General features: G+C 42.4%; 1 protein-coding gene across 8 annotated transcripts in view; it reads left to right on the forward strand.

Annotated features, from left to right (window-relative positions):
- Positions 1 to 22,941, forward strand: part of CDC42BPA (CDC42 binding protein kinase alpha) — a 330,947-nt gene that overhangs the window by 305,661 nt on the left and 2,345 nt on the right. For 7 of the 8 annotated variants that reach the window (XM_044915970.1, XM_021689881.1, XM_021689883.1 and 4 more), the window contains 8 exons: positions 9 to 225; positions 1,064 to 1,126; positions 2,202 to 2,795; positions 4,513 to 4,610; positions 7,195 to 7,279; positions 9,350 to 9,473; positions 10,135 to 10,252; positions 17,617 to 17,734. In XM_044915970.1, the coding sequence (XP_044771905.1) occupies positions 9 to 225; positions 1,064 to 1,126; positions 2,202 to 2,795; positions 4,513 to 4,610; positions 7,195 to 7,279; positions 9,350 to 9,473; positions 10,135 to 10,252; positions 17,617 to 17,734 (1,417 nt within the window). Of the gene's footprint in view, positions 1 to 8; positions 226 to 1,063; positions 1,127 to 2,201; positions 2,796 to 4,512; positions 4,611 to 7,194; positions 7,280 to 9,349; positions 9,474 to 10,134; positions 10,253 to 14,754; positions 14,941 to 17,616; positions 17,735 to 22,941 lie in introns of all 8 variants that reach the window. The other variant, XM_044915969.1, reaches the window with a different exon arrangement.

Below are 22,941 nucleotides of genomic sequence, written 5' to 3' on the forward strand. Positions count from 1 at the left end.
TATCCTAGGTCACGGCTTCCCAGCTCTCGGCGTCTGACAGCAGGTGTTCGGTCCTGATGCTCGCGGAGAGCGAGAGCGAGAGGAACAAGTGGGTGGGCATGCTCAGTGAGCTGCACAAGATTTTGAAGAAAAGCAAATTCAGAGACCGCTCAGTCTATGTTCCCAAGGAGGCTTATGACAGCACTCTGCCCCTCATTAAAACAACCCAGGCAGCTGCAATCATAGGTACGGACTTGCCCCGTTGACCGTGTTACCATAGTTGTTGACTAACCTACTGTGTGAGCAGGGCTGGCTTGCAGCTGGGAACCCCCAGTGTCCAGCATGGCGTGTGTTGTGCCCTGAATGCGCAGGAAGTGCCTACTGAGTGAGCGAGGCCATCGAGAGCTATGTTTTCCAGTAAATGAGAATAAGTACACTTTCCAAGTGTGTTTTCTTCTGAAAAAGCAATGGTGCTGAAGATTAACCTATTAACGATCTATTTTCTGCTGTGTGACTTAGAACAAGTTGTTTAACTTCTTAAAGCTTAAGTTTCCTAGGTAAGATACAGGTTCCAGTTACCTCGCAGAAGTGATGGGGAGGTTTCAGGAAGGCGGGACATGTGACACGGGGCACCCTGCATATCAAATGCCCTCAAGAAATGGCGATGTCTGTATCTGGAGGTTTACATTTTTGTCTGTACACATCCAACTCTTTTGTTACTTTCTAGTCAATAAAGAAAAGCTAGTGAGTAGGGTTCAAGTGCCTTCCACAATTTTCCCTCCCAAAACAAGAAATAGAACTAGACCCAGGGTGCTTAACAAACTAGGTTTTTAATTTTTTTCACCCTTTATTGAATAAACATTTACTTCTTTTTGTAAGAATGGATATACTTTCTAATGATTGTTCCATTTAAAAAGACATGAGGTAACATTTACCACTGTAATCTGAAAGGAGATTTAATAGTACAAATTGTTATTGCTATTTTAAGTTACTTTATTCAGTTTTTTGCACCAAATTTTTTTATTATCTGTTTGTTCTATTAGTTTTACATAGTTTTACCTATTCATATTTATGTCTTCCATAGATCACGAAAGGATAGCGCTGGGCAATGAAGAAGGGTTGTTTGTTGTTCATGTCACCAAAGATGGTAAGAGAAAAGTTAATTATTGCAGAGTAACTTTCAACCATATTGTTAGACAAATCTAAACTCTAGATTCTAAATTCTAAGAAGAGCACGATTTGCTCTTATGCATTCTGTAATTGAAATTTTCCACACCTAATTTGATATGTTTATAAATCAAGATACCTTTTAATATTCTTTAATCCTCCTGAGGTCTTAAACTTGCAAGAATGTGTTGTGTTTCTTTTGTCATTCATTTAACAGCTCTGCGGCACAAACTCAGGTTGCATGCCTAAAGATAGATGTGAAAGATACAGCTTGATTTGTTCATTGCTCTGTTAGTGCTTGAAGAGGTAGCAGTCATTAAAATGTGTTCATGTGGGGGTGTTTTTCCCCACACTTAATACAACAGATTTTTTTCCAGGGAGAAATTAAATACTGAGTGAAATAAAAAGGAACCAATTTGCTAGTGTCCTGTCTTCAGATCAAGAGAGATCTTGGGAAAACAATGCACTTAAACTACATCTGTTTGTTACCCGTAGAGATACCTTCAGGGGCACCTGGGTGGCTCAGTTGGTTAAACGTCTGACTCTTGGCTTCAGCTCAGGTCATGATCTCAGGGTCCTGGGATGGAACCCCTGAGCCTTGAGCCTGCTTGAGATTCTCTTTCCCTCTGCCCCTCTCCCTTGCTTCCGCATGCACATGCATATGTGCACTCCCTCTCCCTGGGAAAAAAAAAGAAAGAAAGAAATATCTTCAGTGAAATATACCTTAAAATAGCACCATGGTAAAGTTCCTGAGAACTTAGTGCCAGTAAAAAGGTTTTTCCTACAGATGTGGCATGCTTTATCACACAGGGATCCTTTGCCTTGGTTGCCGGAAATCGTGGTGCTTGAATTTAACACCTCACTGTAGGTGTATGCAGTTGCCTTATAATGGATATAATTATCTTCCTCTTTCTCCATATGATTTGGATTTCTTATTTTTCTGTGTGTATCTTTGTCTTTATTATAAGTTGACATACCATTTTGAGTATAATTGGGATACGATTAGTAAATAAAACATTATTCTGCATTTGATTTATTATCATTTCTTTGCATAGAAATTATTAGAGTTGGTGACAATAAGAAGATACATCAGATTGAACTCATTCCAAATGATCAGCTTGTTGCTGTGATCTCAGGACGAAATCGTCATGTGCGACTTTTTCCCCTGTCAGCTTTGGACGGACGAGAGACTGATTTTTATAAGCTGGCAGAAACTAAAGGGTGTCAGTCCATAACTTCTGGCAAAGTGTGCCATGGAGCTCTCACATGCCTGTGTGTGGCTATGAAAAGGCAGGTCCTCTGTTATGAACTATTTCAGAGCAAGACCCGTCACAGAAAATTTAAGGAAATTCAAGTGCCATATAATGTGCAATGGATGGCGATCTTCAGTGAACAACTCTGCGTGGGATTCCAGTCGGGATTCCTCAGATACCCCTTGAATGGGGAAGGAAGTCCGTACAGCATGCTCCATTCAAATGACCACACACTATCGTTTATTTCACATCAGCCGATGGATGCCATCTGTGCAGTTGAGATCTCCAGTAAAGAGTATCTGCTGTGTTTTAACAGCATCGGGGTATACACCGACTGCCAGGGCCGGAGATCGAGACAGCAGGAACTGATGTGGCCAGCAAATCCTTCCTTTTGTTGTAAGAGTCTCTTATTTTGGCTGTTTTACCTTTTTGTTTCTTTCCTTTTCCTTCCACCTCATCTCCTAAATATATTCACTCTTAATAACAGGTGGTTTTTTAAAGTCACCCTTAAGGTTTTGCCCAAGTGTCAATTATGTTTAATTATGTGAAGTAACTACCATAGTTAGACCTTGGCCAGCAGGCTTGACATTACCTTGTACCTAGTTGAAGCTAATCTTTCTATGGAATATTTTACTTAAGTGGATTTTTAACCCATGTTATATTTTGAAGTAACTCTAAACAGTTATCTTCATGGTTCCCCGAAATACAGTGCTTGTGAGCGTTAACAGTTCATGAGACTTACTCTGGAGAAGTAGTTACTAAGTGAATTATTTAATCAGTTATGTAAAGGTATAATGCACCATCTGTAAGAAGTGTTTCTCTGTTTTATATTTTTATCTAGATAGATAGATATTTGAGATTGCCTGTTGCACTCTTTCAAGAAATATTAAGACATTAATAAATTATTGGATACTCATTACATGCCATCTCACTAGGATAAAGATAGAGAGCCCAGCTCAATAGGCAGTTTTCCCCTGCTGGTGCAGAGTGGGAAGTAGGGAAGATTCATGACAAGTGAGAAGTTGCATTGGATTCTAAGTGCTCTGTAGCATAAGTACCAAGTTCTGGAGAGGCTGGTGGGAGGAGTTTCCGACCCCATGTGCTTTGTTTTTAGTGGAAGATACTTGAACATGCTTGAATCCTGAACTGGGGAACTAGGGAAAGGTTGACTGTGTGGTAAATACAGGAAATAGAGTAAGATACCCACGGAGGCCAGAGAGGATGGAATTCAGAACACAGGGGGAAGGATTTGGGGCCAGAGGTGTGAAATCTCCTCCACTGGAACCAGGTAGGAGGAGTGATGGGCAGGATACAGTTGAGTGTAAAGGTTTAGTGGGAGAAAAGTTGGGACGGCCATACATGCTTATTACAGAAAAGTTAGAAAATCTAGATTAAAAAAAAGAAAGAAAAATACTTGTAATTCTACCCACCCAAACCTAACTATTCTTAAAGTTTTGTTTCTTCTAAAATACGTACTCTTATCTGTGGTGTCCTATGTAGAATAAGGACTGTTTGGTAACCTGGTCAGGTAATAATTCCAAGTATTACTTCTGATATGGAATCAGAATATCTAGCTTTTATGAATAGCTCGGCCAGGGATGTAAAACACGACGTCAGCTTAGGTCAACCATCTCATCTCTTCTTGCTTGTGTCATCGTCTGTCGTTGTTCATTCTTCCAGTAAGTGGTTTTGAACATTTACCGCATTCACGTGCCTGTGTCAGGTGTGTGATCCTATGTTCATAGATGCGATGGCAGGTCTCACCGAAAGATTGCTTTGTTAGTATCTTAACTGGTTTAGGAATCAAATACTTTTTTAAAAAATGTAATGACATCCCTTTATAGAACTTGTAATTGGAGAAGGGAATATTCTGCCGTCTGTGTTAGCAGAATCCTTATGTATTAAAGTGGCCGTCTGACCCACAGCATGTCCTCTGCTCATTTATGACTTATGTTCTGTCTGCCTCAAAAATGTTTTGAAGTGGCTACTACATGAACACAGTAGGATTTGGGTGGGATTCTGCTCTACAGTTATTTAGCATAGATCTTTCAAAATGTTTGGGGTTTACAAGTTAGAAGTAATTAGCCACTGTTCCCTCCTTCCCTTCTTGCAGGTTACAATGCACCGTATCTCTCGGTGTACAGTGAAAACGCGGTTGATATCTTCGACGTGAACTCTATGGAATGGATTCAGACTCTCCCACTCAAAAAGGTAATTTCATGTGAAAATATGGGCTAAGCACACTAATGAGTGTAGTCAAACACTAATGAGTGTATTCAAACACTAAGGAGTGTAGTCAAACACTAATAGTTGGGTATTTTTCACTATTCAGGCATTTTCTGGCAGTCGGTAATTTGGGGTTTAGCTAAGAGGAGAAACAAAAGTCAAGCTGGTTAATTTTGTAGGTGAATTCAACACCATACTCTTTTTATCACATTTAGTTTCACTGTGTCAATAGGAGTATTGTCATAACAAGCAACTAGAATCTGTACCCAACCTAAAATGCCAGTGTCGTCTTCTACTTCAGGAGCTCCGAGGGAGGAGAAGGCTGTTATTTCTTTTTTGTAACTGCTTTTCACATTATGGGATGCAGGCTCTAATCCTGAGACAGCTCTCACACGCTAGAAAGGTGGTTAAACTTAGAACCAAAACTGTTTAAGCATCTCATGATTAAAACACAAAGGCTTTATATATTCCTAATAAAACATGATTTTCCCTTTAATATCTCCCTATGATAACAGAAGGGAATTTTATAGGTATACAATGACTGTTTTGCATACGAGAAGACTAATAGTTTCATACAGATATATGTAGCTTGTATCATCGGTTAGGGGGCAGGTGTAAAGGAATAGGTACCAGAAAGTAGCCAACGTCCTATTTTGAAGTCTGCCCCGATCTTAAAGCACATCAGCAATGAAAACTCTTGTAAATACTCCCACTTTATGTACAATGCACCTATAATATGGCCCTTTGGTTTGTATATTTGGGTTGATTGCGTTTAGTTTTCTGTTTTATTTTTATCATGTGAATTTTATAATGTATATGAAAGAATGTGACCTTTATGAAGCATAATAATTAACTGCTGACTCATGAACCCACCTCCTAACTTTAGGGCCAGAACATGACCAATATCACTGCCTCTACCGGTGTCCTTTTCCTTTATCCCATACCCCTGCCCCTCCCCAGAGAGGGAATGTTGTAGGTATCGTTGCTTTGCTTTTCTTAAAATACAGATTTTGGGGGGGGTGGGCTGCATATTTAAATATTCTTAAACAGTTGTTTCATTTGTACTGTTGAGTTTTGCTTGCTTTTGAGCTTTATGAAAATGTTACATGTGTGTCATCTACCTTGCTTTCTGCATGCATAGTTCAAGATTCACCCTTGTTGTTACACGTGCTATGTGTAGCTCATTGCTTTTCACTACTATAAAATATTCTCTTGAGTGAATAAATCACAGTTCATTTCTCCATTCTCTGATTGGCAGAATTTGAATTATTTTCCAGGTTTTGCTACTGTGAACACTGATGCCTGTGTCTGGGTGCATGTGCAGGAGTGGAATTGATGGGGCACAGGGAAAGCAAGGGTTCAACTTTATAGGATAGTGTCATTATTTTCCAGAGTCATTGTACCGGTTCATACTCCCCCCAGCAGTACAGAGGAGTTCCTGCAGACCCACATCTTCTCTGACCTTGCCATTTTCAGAATTCATAGTTTTATAACCATTATCAATGGTTGTAAAATTCTATCTCATCGAAGCATTAATTTGCATGTCCCTAATCTTTGTATGTCTATTCATCTTACTTTTGTTTATGTGTTCATTCTTATTTCTTCTTCTGTGAAAACCTAGTCATGCTTTTTGCTCACTTTTCTGTTTGACTGGCTTCTTTTTTATTAATTTATTGAAATTCTTTATGTATTGTAAATATTGAGTTAGGGGTGGGGTAAATCTCCATTTGTGTCCTATCCATTTTGATTGTGTATTTTGCTCAGCATTTGCTTTGCTTTGCTCATTTGCTTAGCATTTATTTTAATAACAATAAATTATATTATTTTGCCGAAAACTTGTTATAAATTTTATTTTAGATTTTATTTAAATTTAAGTTAGTTAACATGAGGGTATTACTAGTTTCAGGGGTTATTGTTACAAATTTTAATGTCGTTATATGTGTATCATTCTTATCCTTTAAGTTTATCTTTTTTCTGTTAGGAAACTTTCCTAACTCAAGGTCATAAAGATAATAGGACCTTTATCCCAAAAGTGTGAAAGTTGTGCCTGTTGTATTTATGTCTTTAATCCCTGTAGAGTTGGTGTGTGATCTGTGGTGTGAGGTAGGGACTCCATTCATCTGTTCCATGTACGTGAGGAGTTGCTTTGTCACCGTTTACTGACAGCCCCCCTGAGTGGTACACAGTTTCATCTCTGTCATATGTGGACATATAGTTCTAATCACATTCATAAAGTAGCTGCATTGATATCTTCTTAGTATAATGATTTAGTTACTAATGGCTTTAAAAAGTCAAATTTAAGATTTAAATGTATTTCTGCTTTTTTCCTCCCGAATAGTCTTCCTTCAAAATGTTGTCATTGTAACTTTTTTGTTCAAATTAGGTAATTTTATAATTCCCATCAGAATTAATGTTAATTTTTTGTTGATTTTCTGAGGGAGCTATATTTTGAAGAGGAAGGATAGATGGAAGGTCTCAACAGTGTGTGCTTTCTAAATAGGCCAGAAGTTTTATGATTTCATTTGAAGGTTTTATTGAAATACTAATTTTATTTTTTTTATTATTTTAGGTTCGACCCTTAAACAATGAAGGATCATTAAACCTTTTAGGGTTGGAGACAATTAGATTAATATATTTCAAAAATAAGATGGCAGGTAAGAAAATGTACATTAATAGGGTAGCTTCAATGGAAATGTTCTCTCTAAGCCGACTGCCTGAGGAAAATAAATAAGTGGCAGAGACCAGATTTAAACTCAGGTGTATCTTACTCCAAAGTCTGTGATCTTGGCTACTGTCATCCTATCCTCAGTCTATTAAGATAAATGTCTGCCTAAAAAGGCATTCTGTTTAATCTTGCGTAGCTGTATACACAATATATTTATTGCTGACCTATCGTGTTATTTTTTTGTGGAGTACTGACTTAAGTGGAGAAAGTATAGCTGTAGGTGTCTTCTGTATTATTGATACCGCAAAATCTAACCCAGGTTTGTGGTGCTAAAATTGTGAAAACTCATCCAGAGTTCTGACCGGGGACTTTGAGAATACATCTTCTGACAACACATAGGGCTTTGAACTTCGGAAGTGCTCATATAAGCTCGGGACAAGGAGAACAGAGAGGAGGGTCCCAGGAGCACCAGAACTGGGAGCGGGGAGTGGGAACCCCGGGACGGGAATCCAAAGAGGACGAAGGCTGTGTCCACAGTCACTACTTGCCTTCACATTTGATGTCTGGCATGTGCTCTTGGCGCTCTGGAGGTCTCTGGGTTGACGGACTGGTGGCTGTAGGAGAGGACTTCCAAAAGGAGAGTCAGAATTTAGAAATGATTCCCACTCAGTGATGGATCCACCACGAAGCTAATGACACTTGAGCTTTACACCTCTCACCTCTAAGGGCCTGTACTTAATTTTGTATCTGTCTCTTAGAGGAAGTCCAAATATTGGTATAGGATTGGCTCCACCCTCTTCTCACTGTGTGTGGCCATGATGATCATGCAATATGTCCATGTCCCAGGTCGTGTCCGTAGGATGAAGCCTCTTTCCACTTGCGTTCCCCGTACTCTCATCTTTCTGCTCTGAGCTGGCAATGGAGGAGGAGCTTAGCGAGGGAATACCTGACAGAATTTCAGCATAGGTGTCTTGTCCTCGGAAAAAGGAAGGGGCCCCATTCCCCAGAGGCCCTTTCTTTTTCTCTTTCTTGCTCTGTCCTTCATCTCTCAGGGGCTCAAAGTGTTGCTGCAGCCTTCTGACTGTCCCACATCTCCCATTCCACCATCACTCACCCAGACCTGCTCTGCCCTCACGATTCTCAAATTCCAAAACTGTGTTTCACATGAAGCTACATTATTCCCATCCAAGCAGAATGTTGCTTTTCCGCTAATCATCTGCCCTGGCTTGCCTTGCAGGCTTCCGCTCGTCTCCTTTTTATCACTTCAGCTTTGTGGCTGTTAAAAATTCTGAAGATTGGCTTTTCTCCTATTCCTTATTTAGAGAATGGCATCCATCATGTTGTGTGAATACAACTGCCAATTTTATTCCTAGAGTGTGTTCGCAAATTTCAACAGGTCTGGGGAGCCCTTGGCAGACGGTTTTGTTTACTTCTAGGTATTAAAATTGAAACTGGATGCATACGATTAAGTATCATCTCCTCCCCAAGATCAGACGAGTAGAAATAGCAACAGAGTCTTAACCTTTAGTAAAGGAAGCTGGTGGGAGCGCAAGGTTTTGTCCTTAGTGCACATCTGGCAGACTGGATCTTGCAAAGGACATGTTTTATTATGTCAAAATACTTTTAGTTATCATTTACACGAATAATTTCCCGTTTACACCTGACTGCCGCATAGCCTCACAGGAAGAGCATTGGACCCAGTGCCTGGAAGGTGAGAGAAGACAGTGCAGAGAGATTGCAGGGGGAGGGAGCAAAGTGACAGGACCCCCCAGGCAACTGCATTTTTCTTGTCTTCCACTAAAATTGTGCCAGTTTATGTTTATAATCAAATTAAAGTGAAACTGTACTTTGTAAGCTATGTTTAATTTTCACATATACCTGTTTACGTATGTCCTGGTTTAAATTATTATTTGCTGTGAGTATCAACACGCAACATTTCAAAATGAGAATTGCGTAGTTTGTACAACTGGTGAATGTTGGTACCGTCTTAGAGATTAACGGATAAAAAGCATTTTTGCACTTTAGAGAACATCGCCATTCTTGGTATTTTTTCTAACAGAAGGGGATGAACTGGTGGTTCCTGAAACATCGGACAATAGTCGGAAGCAGATGGTTAGAAACATCAACAACAAACGGCGCTTCTCCTTCAGGGTCCCAGAAGAGGAGAGGATGCAGCAGAGGAGGTGGGTATGAAGCTGAGGCTTCGTGATACTGGTATTTGACTCGGAAGGCAGATTTGAGCTCTTAAAATCTGTCACCCATCTATGGTATCAAAACTGCAATCATGAATGTACTTTTCAGTGTAGTTTTAATTAATACTCTCCAAAGTGTGAGTATGCACTGGATTAAAGTATCATATTGTAATTCATTGCTCTGTGTATATGAAATACTTACATATTTTTAGACTATGGGCCTTTGTATAATAATATAAACAGCACATGTCTATATGTGGTACATCTGTTCAGGCTTTAGAACTTCGGGTTAGCTCTCATGAGCAAAGAGCCCAAAGGCTTATAGTATTTCCGGGCACATATAAAAACATCGCTAAAGTGTTTTCAGTTATTTTAAAAGACATACATAGAATGGTCAGAACTATCTGTAAAATACAGCTTTAATATGTAAGTGCTAAGAGAAGCCTGTTTTCCCACCAAAATGCTCAAGATCTTTTATTTAAAACAGAAGTTTCTAAGTAAAGTTTTAATGGAGTATATTTTATAGTTAATTCTATCCTTATTAAATATGATTTCACAGTTTTATTTTTGTGAATAAAGGATGCTAATTTTTTTCTAAAATCATCTAGGTCGATCACAGAAAAAGTGTCTAAGCAGGTGTTTTATCTTACAGAGAGATGCTACGAGATCCAGAAATGAGAAATAAATTAATTTCTAACCCAACTAATTTCAACCACATAGCACACATGGGCCCAGGAGATGGGATACAGATACTAAAAGACCTGCCAATGGTAAGAGAAATGAAGGGAGAATGGGAACGGGGTTACGAGTGAGGCAGAGGGGGAGAAAGCATACATGTGTGCCTAAATCCATATGTAGACTTAAGAAGATATGTTAGTATGATGACGAGATGTTTGTGTCCATACATCATAATATGTGTAAGATGCATGATGAGAAAAACACAACATTTGGGCATCTATGAGAAACCAGACAGATCCAGTTCTTACTTAGTTGCACACCCCATAAACTTGTCCCGTATCCAGACTTACTGTTGGTGGTGGAATACACTGCCAGATTTGGAGAGGATCTGTACCAAGACTCAGAACTTGCTCATGAAATCACCAACATTTCATTATGTTTTAGCAATTCAATGCAGATATTTGGCCTTTTTTACCCCCAGAGAACCAGGTTAGGTTGGTCATTAATGGCCACACCTCTTACCTGGTTGGGCAAGCAAACCTTTTTCCTCTCCCCAGTTACAAACATGTTGCCCTGTCTGTCTTCCACACAAAAATTGACAACATAGGAAAACTTGTTTTTCACATGAAGATTGAATTCTTGGACCCATTATGTTGAGATGAAGAATATTGGTAGAATTAGCTAATTTTCCAGGCTCTGTTTACACTCAACATTCCAGTATCACAGTACCTCAGCAAATTATTGAAACTTTCATAGGACCCCTTTGATCATGGGTGGTAGCGTTAGATTTGTGAATCTGGACCCAGAGCTCTTTCTGAGGGAGGCTGTCCTCTTACCCCACTACCACTACCCGCACTATCCTGCTGTGACAGAAGATACAAGGGTCTATCGCTGACAGAAAAAAATGCCAGGTAACACAGTTTTATGTGCAGTCAAGTTTTTTAAAATAATAAAATTAAGCTTTGGAAGGTAGTCCTGCATTTGTTTCACGGGAAGAACAAAAAAAAATCAGTCATTGAGTCTGAGTTCCTCACTTGGAAATACCCCGATTAACCAGTTGACCCTGTTTATGAACCAATACAATGCTCTTACTGTTATCACCGGGGCATTATGATGACCTAGTTATAGTGCTGTCCCCTCCTTTAGTGAATTCAAATCATTTAACAGTAGCCATTTATCCTCTTGGAATGGGGATTTTTATTAGCTGTGCTGGATAAATTATGAATAAAGTGTTCAAAATAGTAATTAAAATGAAGTAGAAAATCTAAGACTAAACATTAAATAATAAACTGTTACACTTACCTATCATATTAAAACTTACACTGGTTTTTCACCTTTTGCCTGGGAATGAGATTTCAGATTTCTCTCTACTGTTTGCTCATCCTGAGCATGTGTTTAAAGTTCTCAGGCTGGTTTTCCTTTATTCTCAAGTAAACATGACATAACCATACAGTCCAAACCCTCTGTCGTTTTAGAGAGGATTTTTACATTTTGATAAGCATTGGAAATGTGAATACATGTTACAGCTTATACTTGATAGCTCAAGGGCTAATGTACCATTTTAGTGAAAGTTTTAAGATTTTGGAGGGATAGAGGGATGCAGATTTCAAACATGCATATGTTGCAAAGCAATATATCAACAAATACAAAATTATTTCAGCAGTTAACAAGCTTTTAATACATATTATACTTTTTAAATTAAAATTTCTTTCACTTATGCTTCATTTTGGTGCACAAAAAAAGAATATACAGGGCGCCTGGGTGGCTCAGATGGTTAAGCATCTGCCTTCGGCTCAGGTCATGATACCAGGGTCCTGGGATCGAGTCCCGCATTGGGCTCCCTGCTCAGCAGGGAGCCTGCTTCTCCCTCTGCCTCTCTCTCTCTGTCTGTTATGAATAAATAAATAAAATCTTAAAAAAAAAAAAAGAATATAGTTTTTATCTTATATATTCCCACAACAGAAGAATTATAGAAAATTTTTCTATATATTCTACTCTCTCCCAGAAATCACGATATTTTCCTTCAGGTAAAAGAGTTTCAGGGTTTCGTAAAATATTCCTCTGCTTGGTAGTCTTCTGCCATCAGGTGAAAAACCAATTTGCTAATGTTCCAGAATTTTTTCAGACCTTCATACACATAAGACTTGGTCATCACACACCCTCATGAATGAGCACAGTGAAAAGAAATGTCAGACTTCAAACATCATGAGAACTTCTGTATCAGGGCATCCCTCCTCGCCCCACTTTTTCTTCCTTTACCCTCCCACCACTTAAAGTAAAAGAAATCTCTATTTTTTTATTCAAGATAAGGTCTGGTCTTAATTACTGAGCTAAACAATCTCAGACAGCATTTCCTAAAGATTCTTCCCCCACCTGACTGCATGGTACCTGGCCTTCTGTGCAACCACTTGTCCCCATTAGACCTCTTGATTTTTAGCATTTCTTATCACTGATGTTGCCAACCCATGACTGCCTCATTGGCTCTTTCCATCATTGACACATGTGCCCCTCTGTGCCCCTAGAATGCAATCCAGTTTTTAATGTTTCTTCCAGTCCTTTCTTACCTTGTAAGCACTTTTGTATTTCCAGGACAAGAAGTTGGTGTACATTTTTGAAACCTATTTCTTCACCTTAATTTTAGTTTCACCTGGCCTTCTTCCCTTTACTAGCAAGGGATGTCCAAGCTGGGGCTGTATATCGGCACCCACAGCACCGCCTAACCAGTATTTTTGGTATACTGTCTACCCAGACCCGTGCTTGTTTTGGGGTAGGCACTGGTAAACAACACATTAGTATGCATGTCTGAAAAAAATTAGTAATATACATGTGTGTACCTGTGTGTATATATGTTTATTGAAAAGCTTGTGATATTTTAATATGTTCCCAGGTTTTAATATGTCCTTTCCGCTGAAATGGAATTATCTGTGTTTAATGAACAATTTCTAAAAATTAAGATGAATTAAATTCATCTATCGTTAACATGTGTCAGAAGGGCTTTCAAACCCCAGAGCTCCATGTTATCATCCATGCAAAGAGCAGCATGTACCCCAGACATTTTTATGTTTTAACTTACTCATATCAGTACTGCTTTCCTGGGAAATACTTAGGAGCTTAGAGAGTTTATTGGGTATCTTTAGAAGTTCTTCTGTGTACCAAAATGATACTGATAGAGGATTGTTTGCCTCACGAATGTGCAAGAGATCATCAGGATGAGGGAGTCCTAGGTTCGATGGGAGCCCTTCGCGCATGTGTCAGTATGCCAGGAGGGTATTAGCAGTCAGTAGAAGTGGCATGTGGGACTTAGAAGTACATACTGCCTTAGCTTCTCGAATCCTGGTTGTCGTTTGCTTTTTTTCATAGTGGGTGCTGGCAACAAAGGGCAGATTTTTCTCCAGTTGAATACAAGAATAATAATAGTTTACCTCCAGAAGATTTATTTTTGGCCCATGACATTTCTCCTAGCCTTTTACCCATCCCTAGAATTGTTCGTGAAGACCACATTTCTAGCTCAGTGACCCCTTAGAGCTCCACGAAGTAATATTGCTTCTTCAAGTCAAAGTTACATTGACATCAATTAGTTTTTTTCTTTTTGGAAATAACCTTGGAAAGTACTGGTTCACTCACATCTCCAAACTTAAAACAATATCTTATAGAAGAGCTTTTGTTTCAGTCTCCATAGGTTGCCAGGTTTTGTTAAGCAAAGCCGGCTCATCCCAGCTCAGGAGGGCGTATGTTCTGCGAGCTTTCTCCCCGCAAGTCCTTCCCTCCAGCTCCTGAACCCTGCAGCCACTCTCCGGGCCTGAACCTCGAAAATGCCCCTCAGAGATGGTGGCTGGGTGCTGAGTGATGGCTCCCAGATTACTCAAGTCATTGTACCTGAAAAACTAGAGTTCTCCGTTTGAAAAGCTTTTTCTGTATCTTTAGTATTATGTTATTTTATGTTTTAATACACCCAGACATGGAAGGGAAGATTTTTTTCCCTTGTTAAAAACAAACCTGCCCTTTGGGTGTCTAAGTAGAGACAGGTTTGAGCTGCTAAGAGTCACGCGGGTAATTAAGGTCTTCCTCAGTCCCTCATTGCTCTTGTCAGAGGGAAATAAGATCAGTAAAACCAAACAAACGTCAGAGTCTGTACATCCCAGGAAATGGTTTCCAGTTTCTACAGAAAGTTTCATAGCACTTCTAGCAAGAGGCTGGTTGTGGGATCGCTGCTCTTTCACGTTCTTGTTCTTTCTGTCCTTATTGTTGTTTGTATGTTTCTGCCATATTTTGATTCTATCACAATAAGAAAATCCTGAACTAAACTCTGAACGTCTCCTTGCAGCTCCGAAAGTCCAGTTTCTGCTCACTTGATGCAAGTAATAAAAAAGAATAATTTTATAAAGCGAATGATCTTTTGCACATCACCTGTTTTGGTTGCTGGCAGGAGGATTACAAAATTTAATTCTCTAAGGCCTGAAAGTATTTTGTGAAGGACTCAGTTCTGATGTGAGATATGTCATTTCTGCTGCATGCATGCTGTGAAATGTCACATATGACCAGTGGATCCGTTCTCATGACCTCACGACTTCTGTTCTTTCTGTTGTTTCGTTAGCCAGGCTTCCCTTATCCATCCCCTCATCATCACTCCGGCCTGATCTCCTCTCCGATCAACTTTGAGCACATCTATCACATGACTGTTAATTCTGCTGAAAAATTTCTCTCTCCTGATTCCATAAACCCCGAGTATTCCCCGTCTCTGCACTCTGTCCCTGGTACACCAAGCTTTATGACTCTGAGGGTATGAACAGCTGAGTCAGGGGTTAACTTCCACTAACCGTGTGCGGACCTCCTGGCTTGATAAGTAACTCTGCTTGGGCGGGGGGGGGGCATTTTGTAAGTGTGTGCCTTCGGCCTGCTTCTTTTTTGCTAAACCTCTGTTCTTCCTCCTCCTCCTCTTCAAGTTTGAGTTTGTTTCTTCTTTTGAGGAAAAACGTGAAGACGGGGGAGGATTTCACTTTTAGTTTTTGAACAGTGTTGGAGGTATTTTTATGTTTCATAGATTTTCCCATCATGATTTTCCCTTTCCAGATACCATCATTAAAAATAGCCCCTGCCTGGGTCTTTATTCTGTTTAAACAAACAAAAAAGGAATCCCAGAATTTCTCCATTTTTTTTTATAGCTCATTAGCCTAGAACCAGTTCAGTACAGAGAAAATTTTTTTCATTTAGTGACGTTCAAGTCTGTGGTAGGGCCTAGCCACAGGCCTACTTTGTACAATAAACCCCTTTTTGAAAAGCCAAAATATCTCCCAGGTAAAAATTATAATAGTATTAATGAGTCACAGGAAAAATGAGAAAAAGAAGATAATCTCACTAGTCTTTGAGGTACTGATAGGCCTTTAATTCCAGCCAGGATCCAAGATATAACACCTAATTCAGAGAGAAAACTAACACAAAGGGGCTGCATTCGGAAGGACCGTGGCCTCTGCTGATGGCCCCTTCGGTTCAGCCTGACAGGGCTGTAACGAGGGGCCTTGTGGTGGCCGGAGAGCTGGTGGCCATTAGCAGATTATCCATACTTCCAGCAAGAAATGCACACTTAGCTAACTCCTTAGGAACCTTTTCTCAAGTTCATTTTGCAAATAAGATAGTTGGATTCTGTCCTGGAAACCCATGTCCCACAGCACCCTCTGACTTAGCGAAGTAGTAGCACCAATTTTTTATTTGTACAGAAAACTGACTATAGGGTAAAAAGTTTATTTTTGTATTTTTGTTTGTATTATAAAGGTATCCTAAATTATAATGTTTGAAATGGCATTGACATTAAACTATATAATGTCATTTAAATGTCTTATTTGACAAAATAAGATTAACGATGATAAAAATAAGCTTTAGTTTGCTTGGTAACAGATTGCAGGGAGTGGATTCCAGAGAAATGTTGTAGAAATTAATTGGTCAAGAATTTTTCCCATGAAAGATGACAGAGATGTTCTGTAAGTCAGTCCTCTGCTAGTTAGAAACACTGTCATCAGTGAAAGTTTTCCCCTAATCCGAAGTGTATTTGTGCATGGAAAAGACCAGCAAAGCTGGTTTCCTGTCACTTTAGATGGAAGTTGAACTCCAGCTGAATGAATGGTAAACTGTCTTTGTGGGGTTTTTCCTCACAAAACGTGTCTTATGTGAGTCAGTCTTTTATTACTTCAGCATTCGGTGTTACTAAACAACTGATATATTTTTACAGGCTTCGTTTATGCCATTTATTCTAGGGTAGGTTTCTTCTGTAGGGAAGGACATCTCCAAGGTATCATAAGGTTTACAGCAGAAACAGTAAAAATTTAAAGGTTGAAACTGACCTTCCCATCTCTTTTGATCTTTCCTCTGCTGCACTGTGTGCATGTCACTGGTGTCTCAGAGGTTGCTTCTCTATGCGTGAATGTTAAAATGCTGGCACTGTTTCTATTTTAATTGTTTTGTTTTCTTAGAGGAAAAAAGGGAAAGCATTTGCTTTGAACAAATAACACACTAAGAATTAAATGGACTTTGCAGATTTGGTATGTGAACCAAAATGGCAGTGGCTGGATCTGCGGCCGGCCGGCTGACTCTCGGCTGGCGTGGCTCTTCAGAACGGAGGATTTGGAGTTCTTCACACGATATTAACGCATGTTTTCCTAACTGCCCACCTAGGCCCATTGTTAGTTCTCTCAGGTATCAGCAGCCCCTACTTCTGGTCTCAAATGTTTGGGTCCATTGAGGCAGCCAAGTGCTTTCTGTTCTCAGCCATGTTCAGACAGCTCGTCCTCCAAGCCTCCTCTCGAGCCCTGTGTGACTTTCAGAGTACTCAGTGGCCCATTTTTCTACCTGGAACCCCGAAACCATTCCATAATGTGATGGAAAACTTCTCAAGCCAGTGTTGCCAAGTGAGATCACTCCCCCCCCCCCCCAAGCTGTGGCGGTTCCAGACGTGCCTTCTGGGACCCACAGCACCTGCCTGGGTATCGGGGGTGTGAACGCGCATCCAGTGTCACACAGTGCAACATTTACTGGAGAAAAATACACTCTTCACTGACTTGCCTCCAAGTGGGCTTCTATTCAACTAGTGGAGTCATCCTAGTGGAAGTCTAGTAGGAAGTGGAAGCTTTGTTTCCGTTATCTGCAAATGTCCATGTAATTCTGCACTTTGCTGTCACTTCTAACCATTAACTTTTACTTACTGTTTTCACAACAAAGAGAATTCTTATTTGTTGATAACCACTTCACTAAGTACAAGGAGGAGCACTTACCCTTGATTGGGGTGAGGTTTACTTCTATTAGGGTTTCGAAATTTGGGGCAGGAGGGATTATGCAGTCTGTTCCTTGCTCTGTATCACTCTGGTCAAGATAATTTATTTGTTGAAATTGAAGTGAGAAGTAGACATCTCTGCAGAAAATCACTTTCTCTCTGGCTGAAGAGTTTGTCTTTGTGTTTTGTTTTCAGAACCCTCGGCCCCAGGAAAGTCGGGCGGTGTTCAGTGGCTCAGTCAGTATTCCATCCATCACCAAATCCCGCCCTGAGCCCGGCCGCTCCATGAGCGCCAGCAGCGGCCTGTCAGCGAGTAAGTGCTGCCCCTGGGAGCCTGGGACCTCGCCCCGCCCCCCCCACCTCTCCCACACATGCGTACTCCTGGGCAGTGCCTAGTAAGCACACATGCACTTGTGAAGAAAACAATCACGGGGTCCTTTCAAGCTCACGGTCCACCTGGGAGACAGACATTTCATGCCACAAGTTGTGATGATTGAGGCTCCAGAGGAAATAAATAGGGCACCATCACAGAGTAACAAGGGGTGGCCGTTGGGGACAAAGTCACACTGAGAGGAATTAGGAAGGTCACATGCCCCTAGTGGGGAAGCCGTGTTTGAGTCCTGTTTGAAGAATTGAGAGAAGACTCGTGTGGCTACCTGGTAGTGGTCAGGGAGTGACCCAAGAAATAAAGCACAAGATGTAGGCGAGGGTCAGACCAAGCAGGGACGTGCAGAGCAAGCTGAGACATTTTATTAGGATCGCAATAGGAAGCCTCTAAAGAATGTGAAGTAGGGAAGGACCTTTCTCCAATTTACATTTTTAAAACTATCCTTCTGACTGCCAGATGGAGACTGGACACAGGGCAAGAGTGGAGCACGCATCCTGGTGGGGCTGTCAGAGTGGCCGGCAGGGGTGACGGGCCCGGGGGACGGCGGCAGAGGAGGGAAGAGGGGAGACGCTTTGGGGTGAAAACAGTAAGGCCTGGCGGGTAGTTATTGTGGGAGGCAAGGGAGAGGGAAGAGTTCCAGGTGACCCTCGTTTTCCTGCTGGAGCAGGGGGAGCCAGGGTTCTCGAAGGGCGGCAGAGCATGAGAAAAGTTCAGGATCGTAACCTGTGCCACAGAAGCGGGATGATGTTCGTCATTCATCCGGTGAACATCCAGTAGACATCAAGTCTTCTGCTGGGGCACAGAGGGTACAGTCTTCTGTGACCAAGCACCTGCTTTCAGGTGGCTCACCCACCGTCTTTATTGCCAGCCTCTTTCCTTTCACCCTGAACCTCAGCATCTGTTGTCTTATACTCCGCACAGAACCCTGCGCTCAGGGGCCGTGGGGAGAGAAAACTCTGCCCCATGCTGGGCTTCTGCACTGCTGCATCTGGGAGTGACTTGGCGGGGCGGGGAGGGGGGAGGGCACTGTTTGCCTGAGTAAAAGTGCAGGGATGCTAACAGCTGCCTGCCTCAAAATGAGAGGAGTGGACAGAAGCAGCATTGGACTGATTGCAGCAATTAGAAGTTAAGTCTTGTTGAACTCAGAGATCTTCGGTAGTTCCTGGATCCACAAGCAGTGAGCATGTCAGAGGGTCATTGTGGCTTCTGACTGGGGGGAGATCACTTGTAGCCAAGGGCCGCTTTTCTGTCACTTTCTCAAAAGCAGCATGGCATCAGCCTAGAGCTCGGAGGTTGTGAGTAGAGGGTGCCCTCGGAAGTGCAGATGCATCCGTCATAATCTTAACGGGACCTCTCTTCACGCCCACAGCTGGTCTCCAGGGGACACAGATCACACTTCAGTTTCACATGAAGTCACTCAGTTAGAAAACGTATCTGTTGTTTCCCATTCTTGAGTGCTAGCTATCGGAATGGATGTCCCTGCTGCAGATGGGGCTTGTTGTTCCTGCAGCAGACGTTGGAGTCAGCCCTGCTCTGCGCTGGACATCGCTTCTAGGCCCTGGCACTATAGAGATGGGTGATGCTATAGTAGTTACCTCTCTTGCAGAACACAGTATCCTGAAACTTGGATCGAAACAATGATCCGGGGGCACGTGGGTGGCTCAGTCGGTGAAGCATCTGCCTTTGGCTCAGGTCATGATCTCAGGGTCCTGGATCGAGTCCCGCATCGGACTCCCTGCTCCAAGGGGAGCCTGCTTCTCCCTCTGCCTCTGCCTGCCACTCTGCCTGCTTGTGCAAGCACTCTCTCTCCCTCTGTCCCTCTCTCTATCAAATAAATAAATAAAATCTTAAAAAAAAAAAAAGAATGATAAGGAGCACCTGGGTGGCTCAGTCAGTTGAGCATCTCACTCTTGATTTCGGCTCAGATCATAATCTCAGGGTCGTGGGATCAAGCCCTGCGTCATGCTCTGCACTCGGTGTGGAGCCTGCTCGGGATTCTTTCTCTCCCTCTCTCAAAAAAAGAAAAGAAACAATGATCATTGATTATCTCTCTGTTTCTGAGGGTGAGGGATCTGGGAGCGGCTGAGCTGGCCGGCTCATCTCAGGCTCCCCATGGCTGTGGCTGGAGTGTGAGCCGGTAGCCTCTCACACGGCTGGTGTTCCTCACCAGTGTGGGCCTGTCCCTGTGTTCCCTGAGCATCTTCGTGCTGTGGTGGCTGCTTCCCCCAGAGCAGGTGGCCAGAGAGGCAGACAGACAGAAGCGGCAGATTTTGTATAACCTCATTTCCGGGCAACTCCCTGCCCCTTGTGCAGTGTGCTCTGGAGCACTCAGACCCAAGGCCCGGGGTGGGAGCACCAGGGCAGGTGTGAGCACGAGGTTGGGGGGAGGTCCGCGTGTGTGGGGCTTTCAGTGTCAATCTTCGACCCCTGTGTCGTTGCCTCCTGAGAGCATCGCCACCCCGGGTATGACCCTGACCACAGTGAAAAATCCAGCCAGTTGGAAAAGTGATAACCATTTTATTTTCTTCTTATTAATGGTGGCTACATAAGATAATGGATTTACACTATAACTTGCTGTAAGTTCTCAAGACTTGAGATGCAAAAAGAGTATTACAGCATTAACAGTTAAGTCTATAATCCCTTCTCCAAAACCCTTGGGGCCAGATGTTGTTTTTGTTTGTTTTTAGAATTCAGATTTTAAATATATATAAGAAAGGAATCTACCATATAATGTGTTACATTCCAGCAAGATCCGGACAGCACCCACAAACAGATCAATATTTATACAGCCAAATTCATGACTGGTCACACTATAAATACATAAATAAATGTAATCTTTTTTTTTTTTAAGATTTTATTTATTTGACAGAGAGAGACACAACGAGAGAGAGGGAACACAAGCAGGGGGAGTGGGAGAGGGAGAAGCAGAATTTCCGCGGAGCAGGGAGCCTGATGCAGGGCTTGATCCCAGGACCCTGGGATCATGACCTGAGCCGAAGGCAGACGCTCAATGACTGAGCCCCCCAGGTGCCCCTAAATAAATGTAATCTTAAAATAAGCTCTGTAGTCAGCCTCCGATTAGCTCAGATTAGGTTTCCCACCGCATGAGTTTACATCAAGCTTAAGAAAACACTTTCAGTTTTCAGGACTTTGGTTTTATGGAATGGCAGGTAAAGATGGGACCTATAATGCAGGTATGCACAGGGCTGAGGTGGCCACCTCCCCAGGAGGGCCGTGGTGAGGGGCTTCTGTCCCTGCTGACCCACCAGGTCTGCAGGAACCGGCAGGCGTGGTCTCCCTGAGGTCCTTGGTAAGAGGAAGGCACTCCCAGGAATCCCAAGGGGCATCTGCTGTGTCAAGTGCCTTCTGCTGGCTTTCAGAAGAGTCCAGCTCATTTGAGAAGTTTCCAGAAGGTTCCAGAAGGACAGCCAGCCAAGAGAGACACAAGAAGTAATAGGGGCCCTGTTGTCCGTCTCCACAACCAGAAGCACAGATCTTCCAGAGCCAAGCTCGACATGGCTTCACAATGTGGAATCAGAGCCACACAGAGATTCCCACCATGGCTCCATCCTGCTCCCCCCAAAGAGGAAGACCCAGTCCTGTCAGCGGCCTGCTCACTGGGGAGCCTCGCCTCTCCTGAGGTCATGGAGAGTCAGACATCTTGCCGCCCAAGCCAGTGCTCCTTAGAAGAGGCCGTGCCCGAGTGTGGCCTCAGTCAGCTGGGACCACAGTCCTCAGACTATCCCCAGGCCCCTTTTGCTGGTCAGACAAAATAGCCCTGCTTTAATGTGTTAAAACTGGAGTGGTCGAGTATAACTTTTCTTTGAAAGGAACATTCCCAAAGTTCATTCTTAAAAAAAGTGTGAATCACTGAGGTGGCATTAATTTCTTCCATTCTATAAATGGCGCTAGAATGGAGGTAAACGGGGTGCAGCCCTGCGCAGGCCCCACTGTGCGCCTGTGGGTCACACCGTGTTCTCCATGTACCCAGGGCTGCTGTTCCCAGAAAATTCCCGTAAGGGAGAAGTTATTCTTGTGTCTACAGATGGAGACCGAGACTCAGAACGGTAAAAGAATGTGCTCGAGGTCACGCAGTTAATAAGCAGAGCAACAGAAGCCTCTGGCGGTGTGGATTTTTTATTCAGAGTAACAAAATTTACACAAAAATAAAATAAGCTTGTGTGGCACTGAAGCAAGCATGGAATTAGGATGAGCTACGCCTTCAGTAAGGCTGTGATCCAAGGACCCAGAAGAGCCCCCTCAGAAAAGTAAGGCACATCTTCATGGCAACCGTGAGGAGCAGTGTGTGTCTAGTGAGAGAGCCTGCAAGGCAGACGGGGCGCTGGGGGGCAGGTTCCTGGGGAGGCAGGAAGAGGAACCCCTGGTTCCCAGCCTGAGGTGCATTCCAGAATCCTCACAAGAGGCTTGAACAGGGACTGCTAAAGTTCTGCCATAGTTGGGTAAGCTCCACGACACGGTGCACGGTGTGCACACAGCACTGGGGGCTGGCATGGGAGTCATTACGGTGACACACTGGCCACCTGCAGCCAAGGGGGTCCGGAGGCAAGTCGGCCAGGAGTGTCCGAGCACGGGGCCTCTCCAGGCAGGTTCCTGTTCCGGCACAAATGAGGACTCGTATTTTCGTGGTCGTGAGGTACTTGAGGTGCTCAGCACGGTCATCTTTTGACACTATTACTGAATTCTTAGTGTAAAAACACTAAATTGGGATTTGTTCAACCAGCAGCAAATGGAAACAGTCACAGTCTGTATCTTAAATGAAAAAACCTCGGCAGTCTCTTTAGACCCGTGGTCTGAATATGGAAGCTCAGCAAGATTAAAATGTTTTTTAAGCAAAAACTAAAGAATAAAAAGAAATACTGAGAGCTTTAAATAGGTACAAACAATTCCCCAGTATTTCTAAGGGTTTTTTGTCATCCTTCTTCCTCTGAATGGTGCTGGTCCCTCCTTTAGGTGCTTCAGCTCTGAGACCAAACTAGAATGTGATTTTAAAGAATCTCACCTCACTTTTGTATCCCAGGCTTCTCTCGTAAAAATGCTTCTCTCCTGTCCCTTTGCTTTTCATGCAAATTCTCTAGCAGTAAAGTGATGGGTGCAGAGGCCAGTGGCCTCGA

This window comes from Neomonachus schauinslandi, chromosome 6, assembly GCF_002201575.2.
Source record: "Neomonachus schauinslandi chromosome 6, ASM220157v2, whole genome shotgun sequence".
Lineage (NCBI taxonomy): Eukaryota > Metazoa > Chordata > Mammalia > Carnivora > Phocidae > Neomonachus > Neomonachus schauinslandi.